At 41.1% G+C, this 23652-nt stretch overlaps 1 protein-coding gene across 1 annotated transcript in view; it reads right to left on the reverse strand.

The window, feature by feature from the left end:
- Positions 1 to 23652, reverse strand: part of suclg2 (succinate-CoA ligase GDP-forming subunit beta) — a 102603-nt gene that overhangs the window by 30878 nt on the left and 48073 nt on the right. Inside the window, exons 8-9 of the mRNA XM_026168671.2 lie at positions 20072 to 20233; positions 18794 to 18936 (exon numbers count right to left, since the gene is read on the reverse strand). Coding sequence (XP_026024456.1) covers positions 18794 to 18936; positions 20072 to 20233 — 305 coding nt within the window. The remainder of the gene's footprint in view (positions 1 to 18793; positions 18937 to 20071; positions 20234 to 23652) is intronic.

Raw genomic sequence — 23652 nt, forward strand, 5'->3', positions numbered from 1 at the left:
TGGGCATGTTAGCAACCCCAGCTCATGCCTTTTATTCTCCTGCACTGAGAGCTCTTACATAAAAAATTCCCATGTCCTGAAGTCTCATCAAATAGAGATGTGGCCTGTTCACATATGCAAATGCAAAGGATTTCTCGTGTGTCTTAGAGGAAGGGAGGGGGGAGGGGGTGGGGGCAACCAATGGCTTTATGGCTGACATTTTGCCATGCATACTTTGATGGAGTTCAGGAGAACGGTGCAGCATATCAATTAGCCATTAATGGTTTGCTCAGGTATTAAAGGGATCAGAGAAACCAATAAAAGCCTGGGGAGAGAAGGAAGATGCAGAGTAGATTTCAGATCAATGAAAGTCTTGTCTGGGGGCCTTGTGAATAACAGGAAGGCCATATAATGTGACCTTTGAACTTCAAGTGCAAGCTAATGTGTTACAGGTTTGGGAGCAAACAAGAAATTGATTACAATGATCTATTTTACTTTCACAGTCATCAACTTTATATATTCATATTTATACACGCAGTATTGTTATGCCTGTGTATGTTTAAATGCCTTATTAGAGCAGGTAGTTGTACTGCCCTCTACTGGAAGAGAATACAATTGTTCTGCCCGTTACTCGCCCCGATCGCTTAGAGTACTAATCAGGTGGAACCAGATAATCTTCCACAGCACACCTGATCATTTCTCACACCTGTGTGCCATGGCACAGTGGCTGGGATACACTAAACTAGAGCAATGATGCTGGAGAAGACTAGCTGTGACCTGTGCTGTTAGACCAGCAGAAGGAGAATGATCTGAAGAATGAAGCTAGGTCTGATTTCTATTCAGTTTCAATGTTCACCTTATAAAGTGCTTGCAGCTGAAATGATGAGGGACAAAATCTGTGCTGCTTTTTATGTGAAAAATCTGAAAGTTATTTGAAACAAATATGTGGCTGAATGAGACAAACACAGTGAAAATGTTCTGAAGTCTCAGTGTTCCCCTGTGTGTTGACACAGACTGTGTGCACACAAAAGACTCACTACCAGTTATCCATTTATTTATTTATTTATTTATTGTTTGTTTTTGGCACTTCATTAGATCAAAAATAGTGTTGCCATTTTTGTTATTTGTGTGCTGTAATTTTTTATGAAAAACACCTCTTAATCTTTTGAGTTTGGTATATAGCGGGGCGGTGTGGACACCCAAGTTTGTGAATGCAATAAGTCAAGAACGAGGAAACGCAGAATTTTCAAATCAATGACATGGCTGCATCTACTGAAAATCTCTGTAAGGTTTAAATCTCATAATTAATTATACTTGTGGCAAACAAACAAACAAGACAAAACAAAAAAACAGTTGAAAGTTGATCTCAATACTCTTTCTGCAAAGTGCTCCACTTGTAGGTTGCTTTGCTTTCATCCTTCTGTCCAGTTCATCCTACATAAACTTGTCTGTTTAAATATGGAAACTGTGCCGCTCGTCTATCATTTCAAGACCAACATCTAGTTCTTTCATTTGAATGTTTTGGGCTATCTTGCTGACCTGATATTCTGTCTTTCCTCCTGCAGTGTTGGCCTAATAATGAAACAGAGGTTGTTGTACTATTTGATATTGGGGTTGGTTGTGTTTTAACTTAACTTTAATATGCCAACTTATCCTGAGTGTATCCTGTCCCCTCACTCAAAGCTGGGAAAGACTCCACAAGCCTGTTTAAAAGCTGTGTAAGAATGACATGTTTAATGTTGTGACCTCTTACCTGGAGGCGCTAATGCTAGTTGATGTGCAATAATCACAAAACAGGGCTGTCACAGACTCAACATGTAGCTGAATCAAGGAAAGCCTTAATATTATACTGCTGATAAATAAACCATCAACAGGCATTGAAACTGGGAGTTTGAATAGCAATATCAAACTTTCAAGATAATCTATTACAATCTAATAACTAGATTACAATATCTGTTGTTATGCATCTTTTAGGCTTAAATGAAAAAAACATGCAAGGGCTGAAAGTTCCAGAGCACCTGCTTAAATTGTTCTTGTAATGAGAGTGCTTTGTTCAATACACTTTCCACTGACTCAGTGTAGTTCACTGTAATTACTCCATCTCACACTGGTGTGTTTATTTAAATATAAGCCTTATTCATTATAGCTTATGATACTTGGTAAGGATTAATTGTTGGTGTTATGAACAAATGCCAGAGGCAAAAGCAAACCTGTACCTTTAAGGAAACACAGTTAAGGTGTGATTAGATTTTAGTTACCATCCACTACTCTTAAGCATGTTCACTGGTGTGTCACAGCTTAGTAATGATGGGTTACTCATGTCCTACCATTCACTATGGGCTACTGCAAATACACTGTGTCCACTTTGACTAGCATTGCAGATCTAGTCACTCCTATAGCAAACACACTAGTAATGGTAAATGGCCTGTATTTGTATAGCGCTTTACTAGTCCCTAAGGACCCCAAAGCGCTTCACACAACCAGTCATCCACCCATGAATGAAATAGTCAAAGTGAGGTTTTTTTTTCTTGGTCCCACATCTCATTCATTCTGCCACCCACTGTAATAAAACTCCATTTAATTCATTTTTTGCCATGCCATAAATCCTACCAGCGGCACCTTTAAAATCACCAGCGCATTCCCCACTCCTGCCGTCAGCCAACCAGTGAGTGAGGCGCCACGCTCGCCTCCTGTCTCCACTGCTGCAGATAAAGTCTTTCACTTTCTTAAGAATAAACAGGAACACTCCCATCTTACCACTCTATCAACCCACTGTCCCATATACCAGTCAACCACAGATGGTTCCCACTAGTCTGTATATGTGTGTGTGTATGTGTGGCACAAAGTGAATGGAAGTCTTCTTCGGGAAGATGAGCTTCAGTGATTACAGGCTGCGACAGTTTTCTAATTATTCTGTCAAACATCAATCCTGCGGGCTGATGCAGGCCGTCCTGTGGCCTGATGGACAATGTAATCACTGCTAGAACTCCTCTCCCAGCCCCACTCCTCCACCCATTTTACCACCCTCTACACACTACATACACATTCCCTCCTTTTCTTCTCATCCTTTGCGCTTTCTCACTTTCCATTTGGTTGCTCTTTTCACGCCGACTCGCTTTTACTCATTTTCTCCCAGTACTCCTCACTATGCTTGCTACAACAAATAAACAAAGAATGAGTGTCATACGGCTGTTGAAATGACAATCTGTTGTAGGTAAGGAAACAAGCACACAACAAAAGCCTAATGAAAAAAAAATATCAGTGGGTCAATAGCGAGTGCATCCCTTTGGGATTCAGATAATTATATTTTTCAATGGCATTTGATTCAATTCATTTAAAACCAGGTATGTTAGTGCTTTGTACCCTCTCGTTTAATGCTAACCAAAAATACACAGTGCAAGGTCCATGAGTAGTATTTGGACAATGACGCAATTTTTGTAGTTTTCTCTCTGCACACCAGCACAGTGGATTTCAAACAGTCAAGATGTGACTGAAATATAGACTGATTCAAGGGGTTTAACTAACACAGTGCATTAACAGTTTATGAATACAATCACTGTGGTGTAGTGTGCCATTTTCAGAGGCTCAAAAGTATTTGGACAGACTAACATTTTAAATATGAGGTATGCTTGTAACAACAAATCATTTGCAGTCATTTTATTTTAATTACTGTACAGTACTCTTTTTTGGTAACTACTGTTCATGATGTAAATGTAAAAAACTATGTTTCTGTTCTGTGTCCTGTTTGCTTGTGTATGTGTTTTTCTTGCTGCTGTTACAACCAATTTTCCCCTTGTGGGACAATTAAAGGATTATTCTATTCTATTCTATTAATGAGCACCTGTAGTCTAGAGCCCATGAACATCGCCAAATGCCATTTTTACTCCATTGAGATGCTCTTCCAGTCTGTTACTGCAGCTACTTTCAGGTGCTGCTTATATGTGGGTCTCTCTGGCTTTAGTTTCCTCTGTAGTAACTGAAATATTTGATCTGTTGGGTTGAGATCAAGTGACTGACTTTGTCATGAAGAACATCGCTTTTTTTGTTGCCTTGAGCAGCTCGCTGATTGCTTTTGTGGTATGCTTTTGCTCTTGCTCTTGACTCCTCTCCCTTAGCTTCCCTGCTTAGCCTCTTGTGTCCTTGTCTAGTCTCGTGTTTTTTATTACTTTTCCCTGGAACACTCTCTCACAGTCTGTTCTCTAAAACCTAAAAGAGGAATTATGGATTTGATCAACTGGTCCCTAAATGCAATTGACACCCCTTTCTCAACGAGAAGTTTGAGCTCGGGTGAGCCTGAGTGATGAAGATATCTAACTATCTATTCGGAACCATGGTAACAGGGCTCTTGCTGATCGGAGCTGGCTTGGCCCTGACTTATCGAAGAATTAAGAAAGCGGAACTGGCTGTTCAAACCCCCACAAGGCTGCCCGCTGGGATTGAAACGATGGGACGAGGCGTGAGTTTCTCAAAACGGGCTCATTGAGTGCAGCACGGATAAGATCTTGGAGAAGCTTACGGCTGCCGTGAATACTCAGAATAAGATCTCTGAGTGCAGACTGGATTACATCTTGGAGGGGTTCGCTCGGAATAACATCACAGAGCGCAAGTTTGATAACATCACGGAGAAGCTCGCGGCTCTCCAACGGGAGATTGAGAGACCAGTGTTGGACTGTTAGAACTGCTTTGAAATTCATATGAGCTGTTAGCACTAAAGTAAAAAACACCATCACTTCATGCGGAGACCCTTTCGGCGCCAGCTGCGGTCGCAAGGCTGGAGCCGAACAAAAACACCCTGATAATGACTGCGTTTAGATTGTTCCTTCCCATTCCATGTGAGGCCACCTGGGTTGGCTGGAAGACTGTTTACTTAGCCTAGCAGGATGAAGGACACCGTCTCAGCTGAACTCTGGACACGCACACATATACATGTACACTGATATGCACACACTCATCCCCCCCTCCCTTTCCAAACGCCTTCGATGCTTGTTCCCTCCTGGGAACTGAGCCCGCGCTGGAATGGTAGCGCTGGGCAGGATGGCTGCTGTGTTTGCTTCGGATTACTCCTCACCCCCCACTTGACCCTGTGGCTTGTCACGTGTTCCATAATGTTGTGCTGTGGACATTTATGTGCTTTTTTGTGCAGAGTAGTTTTTTTGTTACCCGTTCTCATGCTGTCCTCAGTGTTTTTTCTGTAACGCTACCGATCTCCGACCTGTATCCCCATGTGATGTCTGTGTTGTGTGTGTAAGGTCGGGGGGGGGGGTCCTTATTTAACTGCAGGGCAACCTGCACGTAGCGAATAAAGCCTTGATTGATTGATTGATTGCTTTAGATCAGAATTACGCAGTAAGCAAGCAGTTGGTTCTCCTCATCAATATCTTGGATGTGTAAATAAAGAAACTCTTTTTGTAAATTCATCATCCAACTATGCTGGTATATCAATATAAACAATATACATGATATATTGTAAACTCCTGCCACTACATTTAAATTACAAAGTGAGCTCTGAGTGCAGGCCTACTCCCTGCTGTATGAGCATGCAGTGGCCTTGGTCTCAGTCCGTTGCAACCCTTGCTCCTTGCATCCACTATGACAGCAATGGCAAACATGCTCAGCTTGAGGGACTTTAAAACCCAGTGAGTGAATCAGCAAAGTCATGGAGGAAATTCTATAAAAATGTAGAATCAGCACTTAAAAATGTGTGAATGTGACATCGTATAAGAAATGAAACCCTAGCTGCCAGCAGACTTCACCAGGTGGTAATGGTAAAGTTGAGCCCCGAACACAAACTACAGAAATGAAACTGAAATAATTTATTTTTATTTCAAACAATCTCAAAGAAATAAAAACATTTTTTTCCCGTGCCTTCACAGTACTTTTCCATTTTCCCTGCGAAAATCTCTTGTCCATCTGTATCTTCCTCTGGCAGTAGCAGATAGTGACTGAGATAATAATGGAGGAGAGCCGTGTTCAACACTGCCTCTGCTGCTTGGTGAACAAGGCAGACTGCCACAGCAGCAGACAGTCATGTCAGCTTGGACAGAGTACCAGGAATTGAACTGGATCATGCAATCTGATAGCAAATTCTTCCAACCAGCTGTCACTTATGGGGAACGCAGGGACAATAAAATCTGGATAAGGGAAATGTGCCGCAGTGCGTACTAGCAAAATGGCGATTAAGGGTTTAATATATGAGATTTTAAACATTAATAAAACCGCACACAACAATTTGCTGTGTAAACATGTAGAAGTGTAATGTTGTCCTCTGAAGAAAATGAAATCTGTCAGAGTTTATCTGATCGGAGTTTTGATAGGCGGGCCGGCCACAAGAATGGAGCGAAATGAAACTGTGAGTCACTTCACATACAGCACTGTGAAATCCAGATAGCAGAGTACCAGTCTGTTTTTAAACAACAACAACAACAATAATAATGAAGTATTTTAGTTATCGAAGAGGGAGTAATAAAGTCAAAAGCAAAACAAAAAAACAGCATCACCTGCTGAACAAATACTAATAGCATCAGTATTGGCCTGACAATCATTATCATCATTTGGTGGTTACTCAGTTATTGATCTAATTCACATGCACTTGTTTAATTTCATTGGTGAGGGTGATGTGCGCTTTTGTTTAGGCCTGATGCTCTCGCTCTTATGCACCAACCAGCACTTCTAAACAGGGATGGAAATCCAGAACACAGTTTAAATTATCCTTTAAAATAATATTCCTAGAAACTTTGTGTTATTTGACAGCTGCACAAAGCAAAAACAATGACATTAAAGTCCCATTTGAGTCAAACTCAGCAAATGTGTGATAAAGAATCAGACCTATAGCAGAACTGTTTAGGTATTGGTATCAAAAACTATTATCCATGTCAATATCCTTTAATGTAACTTTACCTTAAAATTAATACAGGAAGTATAGAAAAAGACCATTTTTCTTCTCATGTGTGCAGATCCAGTACGCCTAATGCTAGTGTGTGCGCCTCTACGGGTTTTCAGTCTTCACACAGATATAAGGCCATCTATCCTGACCCGGAGTATGGAGACAAAACGCGAGAGGCGATTTCTCTGGAGATATGACGAGCCAAGTGTTTTATGGGAGCCTCATCGTCTTTCCATTACGCTTGATAATAAAGAAGTGTGTGGATCAGACAAGAGGCTCGTATCAAATCAGGCCTGGAAAAGCCAATTACTGTGACAATAATCTCTCGCTGTACTGCTGCTGGCATGTCTCGCCATACAAAGCAGCAACTACCTGAAACATGACGAGCAGGGGCGCTGAGAAGAGACAGGACATCTAAACAGATAGTGTATCCAGGAACGGTTTATGAAGCGACAGCATCTGTGGGAAGGCGCCGCATTTTAAGAGCAAATGCTTTGGGATTTTCAGAATTTGGGTGGCTTTCTTTTTGAAACTGCAAGCATTAGCACAATCCTACTTTTATTTACTTACAGTGTGGACAAAGAAGCTAAAACAGTTGTCCTTTAATGTTGCTCATTCTGAGGACATTATAGAGGTGCATGGCACAAAGGAGCTAGAGGAAAGGAGATGATGTTTTAACCTGTGACCCTGTCAAAGCTCATGAGGCATCAACAGCAGAGAGGGCAGTGGGAGGGGAGGTATTTAGAGCCAAGTCTGACTAAAATCAGAAGGTTAATGTGAGTTATTCAGAGCCTAGGGCCTTGTTAGAATAAACGCAATCCCTAAGAATGAAATCTACAGGCAAACACACCACATGCATACACAAAAAGTGGTGCAGATTAAATATGTTCAGATAAATATCACAACAGCAAAAGAAATAACCTAACATATTCTTAAACTAAGCGTTGATATTTCATGCAGTTTCAGTATTTTTAGTCTGCTGTGTATGGAGGTGCTGCCTCAGCCCCAGCCGCAGTGAAAATCCAGCACAGAAAGAAGCAGCGTGACCAGAAAAGACAGTTAAGTTCACATATTTCTGGAAGCTGGCACAATTTTTCGCAGTGTACCAAAACATATTCAAGTTTCAATTTCATGATGAATAAATGCTTAAAGTGCAGAATCTCAGCTCTCATTCATGCGACTGAACAAAAATATTGTGTGATAATATTGTGTTCAGCTGCAGAATCCTATAACACAGCAGCCTGCAGGAGCTGGAAAATGTAAACTGAATGAAATTTCAGAGTTTGTTCAAGCAAATACATGCTGCTATTAAAATATTAGCCCTTTTTAAAGTACATGCATCTCCTTGAGTGATGAGTGATGAGTGATGCATCTTACAGTGACTCATACTGCAGTTAATGAGGTGCACTTTGGTCACCTCTAGCCAAAAAGAGCTAGCTAGCTGCCATGTTTGCTCGTCAAACTTTCGCCAGCTTTCACTGAAATTAACCTGCGCACCACCGACCTCCACCTTGATAGCATGAGAGCAGGAGAGGGTACAGTGTTTGTGGTGTCAATACATGGCTCACCGAGCACGATTGATCTCATCGACTGAGTGTTCGAGTGGCCACATATAATCCACCCCCTCCCGCGCCTGTGTGCACACATACGCGCCAGAGGAGCATGAAATGAGGGAGTCACATTTCTGCAGCAATGTCTCTCAGAGCTGCACAGGGAAAAGTCTGTGATGGTCATACTCTCTCAAGTCTTGGAACATGGACAGATGGAAGGATGGGAAGAGGAGGCAAAGGGTGGAGTGATGACAGCAGATGGTTTGGATGGAAGAAATCTTCATTTACTCAACACTCAGAAGAGGAGAACACTGGCTAGCAACAGCATGCCACATTTAATTTGAGCCATTATCGTGGGTGACTATGTTGAAACCCTGTGTGGTGTGTAAACACAACAAAACTGCTGCATTCACGCTGTGATATTCAGGGCGAAAAAGCATCGGGGTTTAAACTGGCACGACAACAGGTTTAAGTTTGAAGCCTTTTAATTATTCTCTGAGTTTTTTGTAGCCAATAGTGAGATGTAAAATACATGCAGATAGATGCAATGACCAATACGATACAGAGTTCTAACAAGGATCTGCCCAACGTGATAATCACTGTCGAAATGATTAAACTTTACAAAACTAAAAATGTATTTCCACTTCCTTTATCATCAGGTGAAAAGGAGCAGACGTAAAGCCGCTTTCAAAGAAGCAAATGAAAATAAATGAAGAGCGTCTTTGGTATGCCCTTCCTCTGAGTGCTTGACTTCACAAGGTTGCTCAATCACATGCAGCTCACCTCCCTGTGGCATCCAAAGGCCCTATCTGATCGCTGACTAGCTCCCCCTGGCCCCGTGGTGTGAACCAGGTGCTGTGATGACAAAATGCTCCTGGCAGCAATAAGAGAACAGAGAGAGCAGAGCTCAATTAGCTCAAGCTCCAATCCCAGATCCTCTATTGATTTCCCTCGGATGAGGAATGGCAGACAGGAGAAAGCTCAATCAGACATACCCATGGGACCCGTCTCCCTCTTTGTCTTTTCGTCTCTGTGTGCATGTGTGCACGAGTGTGTGTGTCTCAATAGGGGACAAATTGGTGCCAAGTCAAGGTGCTGGGATGAGGTGAATACATTAGCGATCCACGGTCTTCTTGAATACATGATGGTTAGGTTAATAGTGTTGTCTGCTGATGGTGCTGTGGAAAATGACATGAGTCTTTAAAAGCACGCTGTGCTGTTCCAACCCAGATCAAGTGGAGAAGACGACAGCTCCCTGAAGGGCAAATCAATCTGACAACTCATCAGTTCCATTGTACATGTCTGGACAGTTCGAGCCCTCAAATTAAGCACAGAAATAAGAGAGAGAGTATACAATAGTTAGTCTAAAAGTACTGTTTGTTCTTCACTTACGGCTTAAACATCCCTTTTCTGTGGTGGAAAGCATATATTTTTGTGCTTATTCATCATGCCTGTACATTTGACTTTTTCATTCTCAGTTCACATCTCATTGACCTGTCTCAACATTCACCCACTCAATACTGCTTTCAAGAGAGCACGCTTGTGCGTGTCACAGATCTATTTCACTCTCGTTCAATCTGCATTAAAGCCACTCACGGAGCAGCCTTTAAATTATCCTTGCTAGGAGCTTCACATTTCACAGTTAAGGCTGAAAATGACACAGAATTACATGCAGGAAAAAGTTCGTTTCACCCCTCCCTCTCTCTTCAACACCAAGGTGTGCAAAATTTCTCTCTTTCTTTCCAGCTTTTTAATCGCTTTTTCTCTCTCTGCCCTCATCCGTGCTCTCACTCCTCCTTCAGCCAATTGGTAAATGACACTTAAAAGTTAAGACTCTTTCCACTTCAGACAGCAACAGAAAGTGACCAAAGCTGGGCAGCATTTGACCCACATCAAACCCAGGTGGAGAGGAGGGTCAAACCACACAGACAGACCCGCGGTGTTTGTTTAACCTGCATCAACGTGCCGACAGAGGATATGCATTTGTAACTCAGGCTCAAGTCCAAATAGTCAAGTACTTCTGGCATGGTGTGCTTATACGACCTACTACAACATACTCGTTTTCTGAGACTTCTGTGATTCTGGTTAAGATAAGAAACTAGTACAGAGTTGTCATGATACTACATTTTTAAACTTGATACTGACCAGAAAATTATTGATAGTTGATACTCTTTCTGATACCATGAGGTGAAAAAAGCAAAGGGAAAAGGCACTTTTTAAAAATAAAGATTAGAACAATACAAACAATAATGTAAATGACAGTGACAGAGTAACTGAACTCTAAGATATCCACATATGAAGTATTTGTGCAAAAAAAAAAAAAAAAAAAAAAAAACCTGACAAAAGCCAAAATTTTGTATGCTTCTGGTGACTGGGCACCATATTTTTTGTACTGATCAAGAGTGTCGGGTTACTCAAAAAAGTAATGTATCACACTTGACTCATTAGCTTTCATAAAAGTGACACAGGATATTACTTAATTACTCACCAGAGAAAGTAATTTGTTACATTGTTTCCATGTTACTCTGACAAATGACCTGAGACGCACTCTGTAATAAAAAAGTACAAGTTAACATAAATTTTTGGCTACAGTCCCACACACCAACATAAATCCCAATCCTAATGAGGACACACATACGAGCTTTCTTTTAGTTTTTACGTAAGTAAGCAAAACTAAAAACACCAAGTAAAGATTAGAACTAGCTGAGAGAAACTTTAAAGGCACAGTGATCCTACTGTAGAAACATGTACAGGTGGAAATTTAGGGTTGATATTCAGGGTCAGGCTGCTGGGCCCTTTAACGTCAGTCTGAGTTTTTGGCTAGCTTTGTGTTAGCATGCTGGCTGTGCAGTAGTTTCTGTTTCTGGATGCAGTTCGCATTTCATCATCATACTCTTGTTCTTTCATGCAACACATATAAAAGTAAAGCACATATTGTAGTTGCTAGTAGACTTTTCTCAACTTCATTCTGGGAATTTACGAAAAGCATTAAACTTTATACACATAAATACTTGCGTTATCCTGTTAACTGCCTCTATTAGACTTAAAGACAGGCAGAACTTATGCTGTTTGTTTCCTAGCTTCCTCACTAATGTTATAGTTTAATAGTTAGCCACTGCCAACAACTGCTACCTAAATAATAACTTAGCATGTGGCTAATATGGCTAGTAATAATAGTTAAATGGCTAATATTAACGTGTTTCCGGGCGTATTAACATTTTACTGTTAATCTCAGTGTTACGGGATCTTTACTGGCCTCTCAAAATCCCTCATCTGTTCCGAGCCTGAACTGCTTCAAAACCCAAATAGAGAAAATTAAGAAAATATAGTTAGGCTGGTTATAAGCATAAATCTACTGCTTTCATCCAACACACTGCAAAGAGGTATAAGACACCATCTGCAATTCTCTCATGTTACAACTGCAGCACAGTTTACAAATGTAAAGCTAACAGCCAAAGCTAAACATGCACAAGCTGAAAACAGAAACAGAGCTCTGCCAACATTGGTATTGATTCACACACACACACACACACAAAATGCATATATCTCTATAAACCGAAACAAGCATGAATCCATATGCCATCTCGTGTCTCTACCAATCAACACTTCAACACACCAGCTGCTGTGTGTGACATGTATTCTCTTGGTTTCATGGGTGCACTCATTAAAACTATTGGGGAAAAATGTGATAAAAAACAAACATCTGCTTCTTCCTGACTTCTCTTGTTAGAAGTCATGTTAAAAATTGTGAAACACCAAAAGTTAATTCGGAAGCTGAACTTAAAATACTGCCGTGAGGTAATGTCAATGGAAAATTGTATTTAGTAGTCAGTATAATCTTTTAGTGATATAAGTTTGCATATGGTAGAATACTGCATGTAGTTATTTGTATTAGGAAATATTCAACCATGTATACTTAGAGGCATATAATTAATTGTGTGTGATCTCTAACAGGCTGCAGGCTTGGGGTGCATCCCAGGAATGCACCCCCACGTCTGGGAGCATGAGAGCTCATACCTTGTTTTATTGTTTTACGGCAGGATTAATGTAGCTATGTCTGTTTTAGTTTAAGTGCTTCTTTACATATAGATGAACTGCTGGACTTCCTCACCATGTTATCTAGGGTGGGGGAGACTACCCCCTTTCCTGACCAAGGATGTACCTTTTGTGCTCTCATGACCCTTTGATCAGCAGGACACACACACACACACACACACACACACACACACACACACACACACACACACACACACACACACACACACACACACCTACTGAAGTATAAATAAAGATTGGGGCAGTTTCTTAGTGCGAGTCTCAGTCTGGAGGCTGCCCTTGCTAGCAAGAAGTTCTGTGTGTTTCTCTTCTCTGAGTCTTTACTGAAGAAGTGTTTTAGAATATTTTCCCTAACAGGTAAGGTCTCATCAAGTATGTTCACCCATGCTGCCTCAGCCTGTACATGTGTATTTTATAAAGCTGCACAAAGGGGTTTTGAACTTTTGCCCTCAATCTTGGGAGCTCAGAATGGAAAGCACTGAAATTTATACGCACATGCATTCAAAAACTATATGTTCAAATAGCAAAGAAAAGGTGAATACATTTCACAGACTATCGCCAGGGTCAGTGTACTCTAAGGTTAGCCTATAATAGAAGCTTCTTACATTGCTGCACTGATTTTAAATGAGCTGGAGACGAAAAGGTCCTCAAAGACGCACACAGAACCTAACCCTATATCCATCACTACGGGACTTAAATGCACTATAAGCAAATCTGCAGGAAAACACAATATGAGATGGAGGCTTTCTCAAATGACCTACGCAACCAGTAACTGGAAAACAGAGAGCCACAGCTCCCTCGGAGCGCACAAACTGTCTGCCTGTCTCGAGCAGTGCTCACTCTTCCTGCAGCTTGGCCTCAATATAGCTGCCCCAGTGCGTTGACTGGACTAAGCATGCGTCCCTTTATGTCTGGCCCCCTATTTAGTACTTGTGTAATACTCTGCACACTGGGAATGAACCCCATTACTGAGGTAGCTTGTTTTCTTCTTTCTCTCCTTTTCTCACCAGCTCGCATTGCTTGTGTTTATAACACAGGGGACCAGAATCTCCCAAAGGCCTTTGGCTCCAGGCGGAAAGGTGATTTCTTTCCTACTAAAATAACGCAGCATGGGACTCTAATATCGCAGGTGACTGTTGTGATTAAAAGTTGTTTGGCTCCCATGAGGACTACGTGTGTGTGCGTCTGTATGATGTGGCTGTGCCACGACACAAGCATTTATCTGCACCTATTTGCATTTCTTAAGAGTGACAGGAAGAGCTGTATGGTTTTCATTGCAAACTGTGTTGTAACACCCTTAGGAAACAGCCCTGTAACACAGAGCTCTTTTCCTTCTTTTCAGTGAGGAAAGGATGATGGGCTTTTCATGACACATTTCTCTGGCTCACCTGGCTTGGACCTGAGCCCTCTTCCCTTTTCTCTGTCTGCATACATGTGGAGCACACTGGACACGGGTACAGACATCTCCATACAGGGATGAGAAACAGTGCCTGGGCACCTGCAGGATTTAACTAGCAGGCATGAAACTGAAGGTAGCTCTTCACATTGACTTTAACAGGATTTAGTGAGATGAAAGTCTGCTGGGAAGAAAGAAGAAGCACAAAGAAGGAGAGATAAAAGGTGGAGAAGGAGAAGCAGAAAACACAAGAAGAACTAGTGAAATGACAGACTAGCAGGAGCAGACAGGAAATGCCTGGGTATACATCAGCACATAAGTAGTGGTGTATAACACCAGTAAAGACTGTTTCACAGATAACATAAGACAGAGCTGGAAAGGTAGTAATAGTGGTGTGTTCCCTGTAGAGGGTGAGATGGGGCTTAGAGCCGGCAGGGCTCGGGAGTGTCACTGCAACAACGAGGAAAGTGGTTAAAGGGGAACCACAGATGAGTTAAAGCAGAGTCACTGAGCTGGAAAGAGGTAAAATTGTGTGTAGTTTTCTTTGAGGGCAATGAGGGGGCTGGAGCGACACGCATAATAATCCCACACAAAGAGAGCGAGAGGGAGGGAGAGAGCAAGTGAGAATGGAGGGAGAGCTCTCTGAGGGAGAAACTCGAAATTACATACACACAGGTGAGTCTCAGCATTTCAAACTGCCTTCACACTCACACACAAACCAGTGCGAGCTAAAAGATGTTTCACGATCGGCAGTGTGATTATGCAACGCCAAAAAATGAATATGTACGCGACTCTTGTTTTTGCCTCAGAGGCGGGTCCCCCCGGCTGACTAATGCTAATGTGCCCGTCTGTGCCTCTTCCACCTCATAGCGTCCCTGCTTCACCTCAAACAACGCAGAGATGTGACAAACTACTGCAGTATGCAACAAGCCTAAAGGTAACAATGTACAAAGAAGAAAGAAGAAAATCTGTCATAAGACGCAGAAACAAACACTGCCTGTATGTTTAAGGTCACAATGTAGGAATAGCTGTTTTCATTATTATCATATTTGATACATAAATGTGTAATTTCCCAGTTTTATATTATTTACAACTTTAAACACATTATACTTTTGTTCTTTCTTTATCGCCATCTCTTTGAACACACGCAGAAACAACTGAGTGGGCGGCAGAACCCTGACAGCTCGCTCACTCTGAAAATTTAACTCTCCTTCGAGCAACACCGCAACACCACCTTATTCTGGAAGGGGAAGACGTTATCTACACCGAAAGCCAGTTCATTTTTAAAGTCGGACTGCTTTGGATTCTGTAGTTTTCATAAATTGTAAAATGGAAATTGGGAACTGTCGGTCAAGAAACAGAAAGAACCTCAGTATTCATCCCCAGGATCACCGCGCTGCCTCTCTGCTGCAGACTTTAGTTTGCATTACAGTAAATTTGGAACGAAAGGCTAATCTGTAAACACATGACATGCACAAACTCAGTGTAATGTTAACCAAGCTTCCCACACACACTCGTGAGTCAGCACGACATGTTCATTTACCGACAGGCTGCCGTACGTGCTTATTTTCTCATTCATCTGAAAACACAGAGTTTGCCGTAGTCAAGGATAAGATCAGGGCTTTAGATGTTTCGCATTGTAATAAACCTTTGAAAAAGGCTCCTTTATGCACTCGCAGTGAGACGCATGAATATGGGAATGAAAGGTTAAAGTATTACGAAAACGCTCGGCCTACTTGAATAGAATATTAATTACGTAACGGCGACACAATAAATCACAAAATAAGCCGCCTTGACAATTAGTAGGTTGATATAATGGCGGCCCTGATACGGGCATCTAGCCACAACAAGAGTGTGTTTTAGGAAAATGTCATCATTTACTCTAGCCTATAAAAATTATAGAAAACAGCCTTAAGCCCGGAGAACAAAATGGATGTTGAGTTGGACAAAACATCCATCTGCCACCTTCTTTACGGCACAGGCGCAAGGCAATAACGAGGTTATTTGGCTGTTGGTATTTGCTGCCTGCTCCTGTGCCTACAGGTGATGTGAGGGAAACCTTAATAAATTCAGGCATTCTGTCATCAAACTGTTCCACGCGTGGATGTGAAGAAAGTGGAGCTATTTATTTTAGCATGGAAGATAAATATGTTCCTGTTAAAAAAGCCGGGGGCCTAAATTCAAACAAACCTTATTGGTCTAGTAGACCCAGCTGAGCTACATAACATCTCACATAGTTAACGCGAACACGCACTTGCACACACTTGGGTAGGATGGGGTGGGGGGGCTGACATACAGCTCTATGATTCGCTTATTTTTCTCGCATTAATTTCATTCCCACTTTCTTTCTCGTCTTGTTCCCACTTCTCATGCGGTATCCCTCCATTTTATCGGTTTTCTCTTCCCCTTTCATTCACAACATAATAATTTGAAGGTAATGAATGCTTTAAGGGTAGATTCTGGGGAAGTGAGCAAACAAGAAAAGGAAGCCTTTGTCATCTCATGCTCCATCTCTGCTATTCAGTGCCAGCGGTACACTCGCGTCGCATCCACTCCTCTCAGCACAATGAGCCTGAGACATCAAAGCGGAGATTGAGAGGGAGAGAGCGCGAGGAAGACAGAGGGGAGGGAGGGAGACAAAAGCGGAAAAAGCAACCGAGGAAGAAAGCCAGAAAGAAGAGACGGACCCCAAAAATACCTGTTTTTCCCCTTCTTTTTTCTCTCTGTCATTACAGTGTAATATTTCCTGCTGAATGGGCTTCTATCATTTTTTCTTCGCAGGACATAAACCATTTTAATCTTGGCACTCAAAAGTTGCAGTGGTTCCTAATAAAAAAAAACAACACATTTTCACATATGCAACAGAACATTTCTGGCCTTCCTCACAGCAGCTACCAAACTCATTTTATTCAGTGCCAGTGGAAGTAAGCATTCCTATAAGGCACTCTATCAACACTATTATGCAAAAGCAGCAAAAGTTTTGTTTTTTTAAATCAGTAGAAAAATAATGATGTGAAATGCAAGTAGACCAGGCTGTCTGAGACTCTAAACTTTGAATAAATACTAAACAAAAGGCTGCGCATTTGAAGGAAATAAGCACTGAAGCCTTGATGTTTAAGGCAAATAAGGAAAAACAGAATTTACTGACGCTCCGAGCCGATCAATTTTGCCTCGGCACCTCATCCCATCCACGTTTACCCAGGGTATGATTTTACTGTTACTTACTGCTCATATATCCTTTAAATATTTGGGAGTAGTAATTTGTGGGGAGGAAAAAAAGAAAAACCAAATGCAAATGAGCAGCATGCTCTTATTGTGAAATGATTAACATTCCCTCCACAGATCAGAGCAGGTTTCTCAGCTCCCCTGGTTGAAATGCTAATGGTGCTTCCAACCCAGTTTAATGTCAATCCTCCTCTATTTTTTTCCCTGTTAGGGAGGAGCTTCCCGTCTCCGTTTCCATACACAGCAGCAGGAGGGACAGGCAGCAGGTCTACTCCCCCATCTGGATTTGGGGAATCAACCCAAGACAAAAAAAAAAAAGAGAGAGAAAGAGGAACAGGAGGAGTGTTTGATGGTGAGGGGGCCAGTGGATACAGACTAAAACCTGATCTCGCCTTTGAAGATATCCAACTTGTTTTAAAAGGGTATAATAATAATAAAAATGTGGCTCCCTCAGGGGAAGAGAGCAGCAAATCTCCCCTGTTGATTGCATTTCTTTTTTAACCACCATATTCATTTTTATTTTTCTCCACAGTCTGCCGGGCTGATTTTGTGAGACCAAAATCGATCACACAGTGGATTTTTCGAGTCAGGCAATGTATCACCTGCTGGAGTGTTAAGGTTAGCAAGTTTTTAACATTCATCAACAAAAGGTGTGCAACACTGCTACCATGAAAAATCCTACTTCAGTGTTTCGAATGAGCTTTAGATGAAATAAAGCTTTCTGGTATGTGTAATATATACAGAATATCTATTTTAAGACTAGACTATGTATCACATGCACTTACAGCGTACTGTAGCTGTATTGTTTAGTAACCTGTCCTGGAAAGCCATTTGAGGAAATTCCAGCTGGCAAGACAGCTTTTTAAACTAGATGCGAAGCTAATTCTTCAAAAATATGTACTGCCAAATCAAGTCAGCATGTGCTTTTTTTAAAGAAAGATTTTTAAAAAAAAAGTGAGCTGAGGACTGAATTTCAATCTAATTCTACTCTGTATTCAACACAACCAAGTAGAGACGCCCCAGAGAGCGAACCCGTGATCATTCCTGGGATACAGGAGTGACAGCAGTGAGGGATTTAGCGATGTGATAACTGTCAACACACAATCAGCACTGCGGTATCGTTACAAGGCTTACGTTGTTTAGCTTGGAATTATTAGCTTTCCGAACATGGAGCAGAATCACTTGTAAAACACCCCGAGCTGCCACTCATTCACAGCCGCGAGAATTTCTGTCGCATGCTTTTCATTTAAAGTTTTATATGTGCATTAAATCTGAGCTGCATATGCGCCCGTTATTGCGTGTTCACAGCGCACGCGGTTGCACGTCTTAGCCTTTCTTTACAAGCGCAGTTACTGCAGAATACAGAGCGCCAATTTATCATGCCACAGTAACTGAAATGATGGCATATAATCACACAGCCTCCCAGAGTCTGTTTTCCTAAGTTAAACATGGGCATATGCCAAGGTCCCCAGACTAATGAGTTGCACTGACAAAGCTCTAACCAGACAGATAGAGCTTTATGAATGTACTGTGACAAAATACATGACTGCAATATCAAACGCAATTCAACAGGTGGTAAAATTGCTTTTTCTTCCAAGCTGTGCTTTAAAAATCAGTAACCAATTTAGCTTATGTACTCAACTGTTACAGTCAAGCTGTTCAAGAAGCAGGCAAGCGACCTCTTTGTTAACAGTTTGTTCCTACCTTTGGGTCGGCAGTGAGCAGCTTAAAAGCCTCGTACACCTGTTTCTCTTTGACTCCACCACCCAGGTCCAGGAAGTTTGCTGGCTTTCCTCCATGCAGGTCAATGATGTCACACGTGGCCATGGCCAAACCAGCTCCATTCACTGTTACGACAATGTAATGTAATAATTAGGCACTCGTTTTTATGCACTTTCACATATTTGTGTTAACGATAATTGAGGCTAAAGTATAACAATTTGAACATTAAATAAAGGCTAATATTCGGATATTGAAACAGACGTGCCTGAGAACAAAGTGCGATACATGCAGACACGAGTTAATTAAAGTAACATTACTGACACTGAAGGAAAGATGGCATGAACTATAATAACCCGCAAAGGAATTCAGTGCTAAGTCATCCACTAAATACGAGCAAATAGCTGGAAAAAAATGCCACACTTAAAAAGTGAATCTGCTGGAAATCTTCTAATCAGAAACATTCAAGTCAAGCAACACAGAGAAAATTTGATTACAACTCAGCTCCCGACTTCAGAGAAGAGAGTGTTGATTAGAAGAGGTTGTGCTATGCTTTTGGACTGTGGACTATGTCATCATTTAGCCAACTGCCTGTGCCTCTGCCCTGCTGAGTTGTGCAGGAGCCAAGTGCACAAAAATGTCCTACATAATTTGGTTTAGCCAAGCTGAACTTGCGTCCTGGCAAGCTCCCCAACCGAGGTCTCAATAAAAGGGAAATTCGCTTTAACAGCTGTCACTTTGGTGGCTTACGGAGCTCTCAAGGAAGTTGCGGGGCCTTAAAAGCTGTTGTTACTTTAGGAGAGCCTGGGAGCTGGGGATGCAGAATGGGGTTTGTGTGCAGAATGGAGGAGAAGTGTTAACAGACAACTAATGTGTTTATGAGGCTACGGGGTAAGAAGTGAGAGCACCTGTTAGTGCAGTTGTACACTGTAAAAGCTTTGATTTATGACAAGAGAGGGGGCCTTTAATGAGAATGCTAACAATCTGGCTCACAGGAGACTTTCTGGGTGGATTATAGCTAATTAGAACGCATTGGTTATGGCAGCAATCCTTCTGGAGTCTTCAGAAAGCTGCTTGTAATGTGGACTGGAGGAGAGCACAGACTGCCGTTAGTTTGACTAAGTTTTAACTGTGTCTGAGCTTTTCGCTTACTCTACTTAAGAGACACATTAAAGCCACATGGCAGGAGGGGAGAACTCCTTTATTGGGTGGTGTATGTGCAAGCAGGTGTGTCGGGTCTGATGGAGAGATTCGCTTCCTTACCAAAGCAGGCAATGTTCCCATCCAGTCCGATATATTTAAGGTCCCACTTTGCTGCAGCCATCTCCGTGGGGTCGGCCTCCGTCATGTCATCCATGGCAAACACGTTTTTCTGACGGAACTCAGCGTTGTCATCAAAGTTGATCTTAGCATCAAAGCAAACCACTACGGTAAGGGATGGGTAAAAGACAGCAATGGGGGAAAAATAGAACAAGTGAGAAAGAGGAAGCAGAATCCAGACATTAAAAAAAAACCCTAATTACCATTTCTAAAACCTGAAAGTAATGAACTCCAGGGTGTCCCCTCAGTCTGCTGGTCTTAATTATTTCAGGCTCACTAAGGTATGTGGTTTTGACACTGCCTCTAAGGAAAAGACTATTATAGCAAATGGACATTTCCTTTACACATCAAAGAGTGTGTATTTCAAAGACTCTACACTCTTAAAGCCACCTGAAAATACCGCACACTAATAATGTAACAAATTAGTAGAAGCGCTTACACTTAAATAGTGACTCTAACTGAAAGGGATAACTGGACATTCAAAAGAAATACAGTTATTTGCCGTCTTGGTGAGAATTTGAAAAGTCACGTCTATTTGCTAAATTTGTAGCTGGAGCCAGAAGTCAGTTAGCTCAGCTTATTATTAAAACCAGGAAAGTAGGGGGAAAGGTAACAAATTCACCCCGATATTGAAGCTCAATTAATTTAATACAAAACCTAAAGTATAAAAATGACATCCAAATGGAGGACCACGTCTCCTAGTTCCAGTTTTTGCTTTGCTAACCAGCTGCTTGTGCTGACTTTATATTCTCCAGTCCAGTTTTCAGTCTCAGGCCTCACAGTATTTTCCACACTTTGCTTTAAAATGAACTACGGTAATGTTCTATAGCACCTTCAATATTAACTATTCCACTTAATGGCTAATTACATTTAAACATTCAGGCAATCCTGATGCGAAACTGAGGAAAGGAAGGAAAATATTGAAATGTGCAAATATTTTATGAGTGCAACATGAGCAACATACATGGACACAAGACACATTGAGCCGGCAGACTCTCCTGGGACTGGGGAGTCGGCATGCTGCGTCCTCCAGGTGAAGCGTTTTCCTCACTACACAATTCCTTTTTGTTCTGTTTTGACACATCCATTATTGCAGTCTATCTACAAAATGTATTCAGCTATTACCAAACGAGACAAAAAAATACAAATTTTCCACCCTTGAGAAATTTTCCTTCTCCAAACACGTCTGTCGAAAGCCTGCAAGAAAATAGCTGTGCTCCCTTGCGACGTGTGAACAAATCGAAGCAAAGAATGAGCTGATGTTAATGTGAAGCCCTTCTACAAAGCCTGCTTCAATCACAACACCTGCGTCTTCCTTCTTTAAAAAAAAAAAGAAAAAAAAAATCATACCCCTCGTATAAATTCAGTTTTTTTAAGGACTCATTTTCTGCATTAATATTCATAACGAATCACACAAAAACATTGTCGTGTGAGTGTTTGATAACTTTGAGCAAGCATCTTTTTTTTGAGGAAACTAAGGATCAAAGAAGTGATGCATCTTCAGCACGCTGTAATAGTGTATGACACATCACACTCAATCTGTGTTCAGCTCCAAAGACAAGACAATCACTCTTATTTCTTTGAGAGAAAAATAAAAACAAAAACCAACGTTTGGCAGCGTCACAAGCGCTGGAATAATGCTTTGTGACTTCCTATAACAGCCTTCTCATGTGAATGACGAGCACTTGAATTGTTTTCCTGCTAACCTCCATTTTTGTCACTAGGGGAAATCAAGGTGACTGAAATTTACCCATATCTCTGTTCTTCTGTGTGACTGGAAGTGCTTGCTTCCAACAGGGATTACGCCATACAGGAAAAATACATCAAGAAATTATAGAAGCAGAAACTTTACTCTTACATTACTCTTACTGGACACAACAGTTTGCTAGTGCCTGCTACAAATGAGAGGAGGACAGAAATGTGAACTGCTCTTGGTGACTTTCAAATAAAGTAAGGGGCCGTGAAATGGTATTTTACTTTAAAATTGAACAATCCTGGTAGATATTGGATCCAATTGTATTCTACTGTGCAAAAATCTTGAATCATGTCTTTATCTTTTTCCTCCAAGAAGACAGACTTTCTTGTAATTTTTAAAAAATTTTTTGATCAATAGTGCTCCAGGCTTTCTGAAGGCCTTTCAAAGTTTTTCATTAAACCATTAAAAGTTGCCTTTTCTCTCCAGTCCTTGTACCTGACCATTTTCAGAGGAATTTTTGTCTTGTTAAGCCCTTTAACACTGACCTATGATACATTCAAGTATATGAAAAAAAAGTTACTCGACTCAAGGATGAACTACTGTTGTGGATTCATATAACTTGTATGTGAGTATCTTGGCATTATTAAGGAAACTGGATACATGGAGGACAAAAGAAGTAGCAAGCCTAAAAAGAAAATGAACAGACTTGAGATCCATCCACTCTTCATTGAATCAAGAATTCTTAATGAAGGGAAACGGGGTAGAAAAGGCCAAATACCACTGGGCTGAAAATTAGCGGCTGCAGGGCTGACGGAGTGATGAAAGCGCATTTGAAATTTTTGGTTCAACCCGTCTGGAGGAAGTCAGGAAAAACATACAACAGTGAGTGTCTGGAGCCATCTGTAAAACACAGTGGAGGCTGTGTCATGATTTTGGCTGTATTTCATTCACTTCAAATTTTGATCCATCAAGCAATACCATCAGGAAACTATCTGACTGGCAGCACTTTCATTTTTTTTAACATTACGATCCCGAACAAACCGTCAATGCAGTAAAAATATACCTGGATAGAGAAAACACACAGTGAAACACCATCACTCAGACACAACAGTCACTGTCCCCGGAGTCCAATCAGCAACATTGCTGAACTGAACAGGCAGCCAACATCCAAAGAAGAGCTTTGAATGTCCTTCAAGAAGCTTTGAGATCTATTTCTGAGGATTACTTCAGGAAATGCCAAGAAAGGTTTGCTTAGAGAGTTCAGGCTGTGCTCAAGATAAAGTTGGTCTTACCAAATGTTGAGTTTTAAGCTCAGTAGAATTTAATTAACTCTTTGCCTTATATATTGTATTTCCATGGATGTTTGCGTGTTTCAGTAAATCATTGCACCCCTTTTTCCATTATCCTAGCAAAATATAAAGAAATAAGGGGGGATTTAAGACTGTACTTCTAAATTACTAATCTAAGACACTTTTCAATGACTGAAATATCCCATCTTTTTATTAACTACTTTTAGGGCTGCCACAAACAATTATTTTGATAGTCGACTAGTCACAGATTATTTTTGCGATTAGTCGACTAATCAGATCATGCAAGTATTAGACGTAAAACTACAGCTTATTGCACCAGCAGCATCTGCTCTTATATAACTATCATTAGCTTACAGCTTTAAGTGTTTAAGGTGCTAACTAAAAATAAAGACAAGATAATAGTTTATTAAATTTGAATGAAATTTGCAGATTGTTTCAGTGAAGTTTAATAAACTCCTTGCTATCTAAAATATAACAGGACACTGGAGTATATTCTCGAGCATCTCACACTTCTGATA

This window comes from Astatotilapia calliptera, chromosome 5 (assembly GCF_964374335.1).
Source record: "Astatotilapia calliptera chromosome 5, fAstCal68.1, whole genome shotgun sequence".
NCBI classification, from domain to species: Eukaryota; Metazoa; Chordata; class Actinopteri; order Cichliformes; family Cichlidae; genus Astatotilapia; species Astatotilapia calliptera.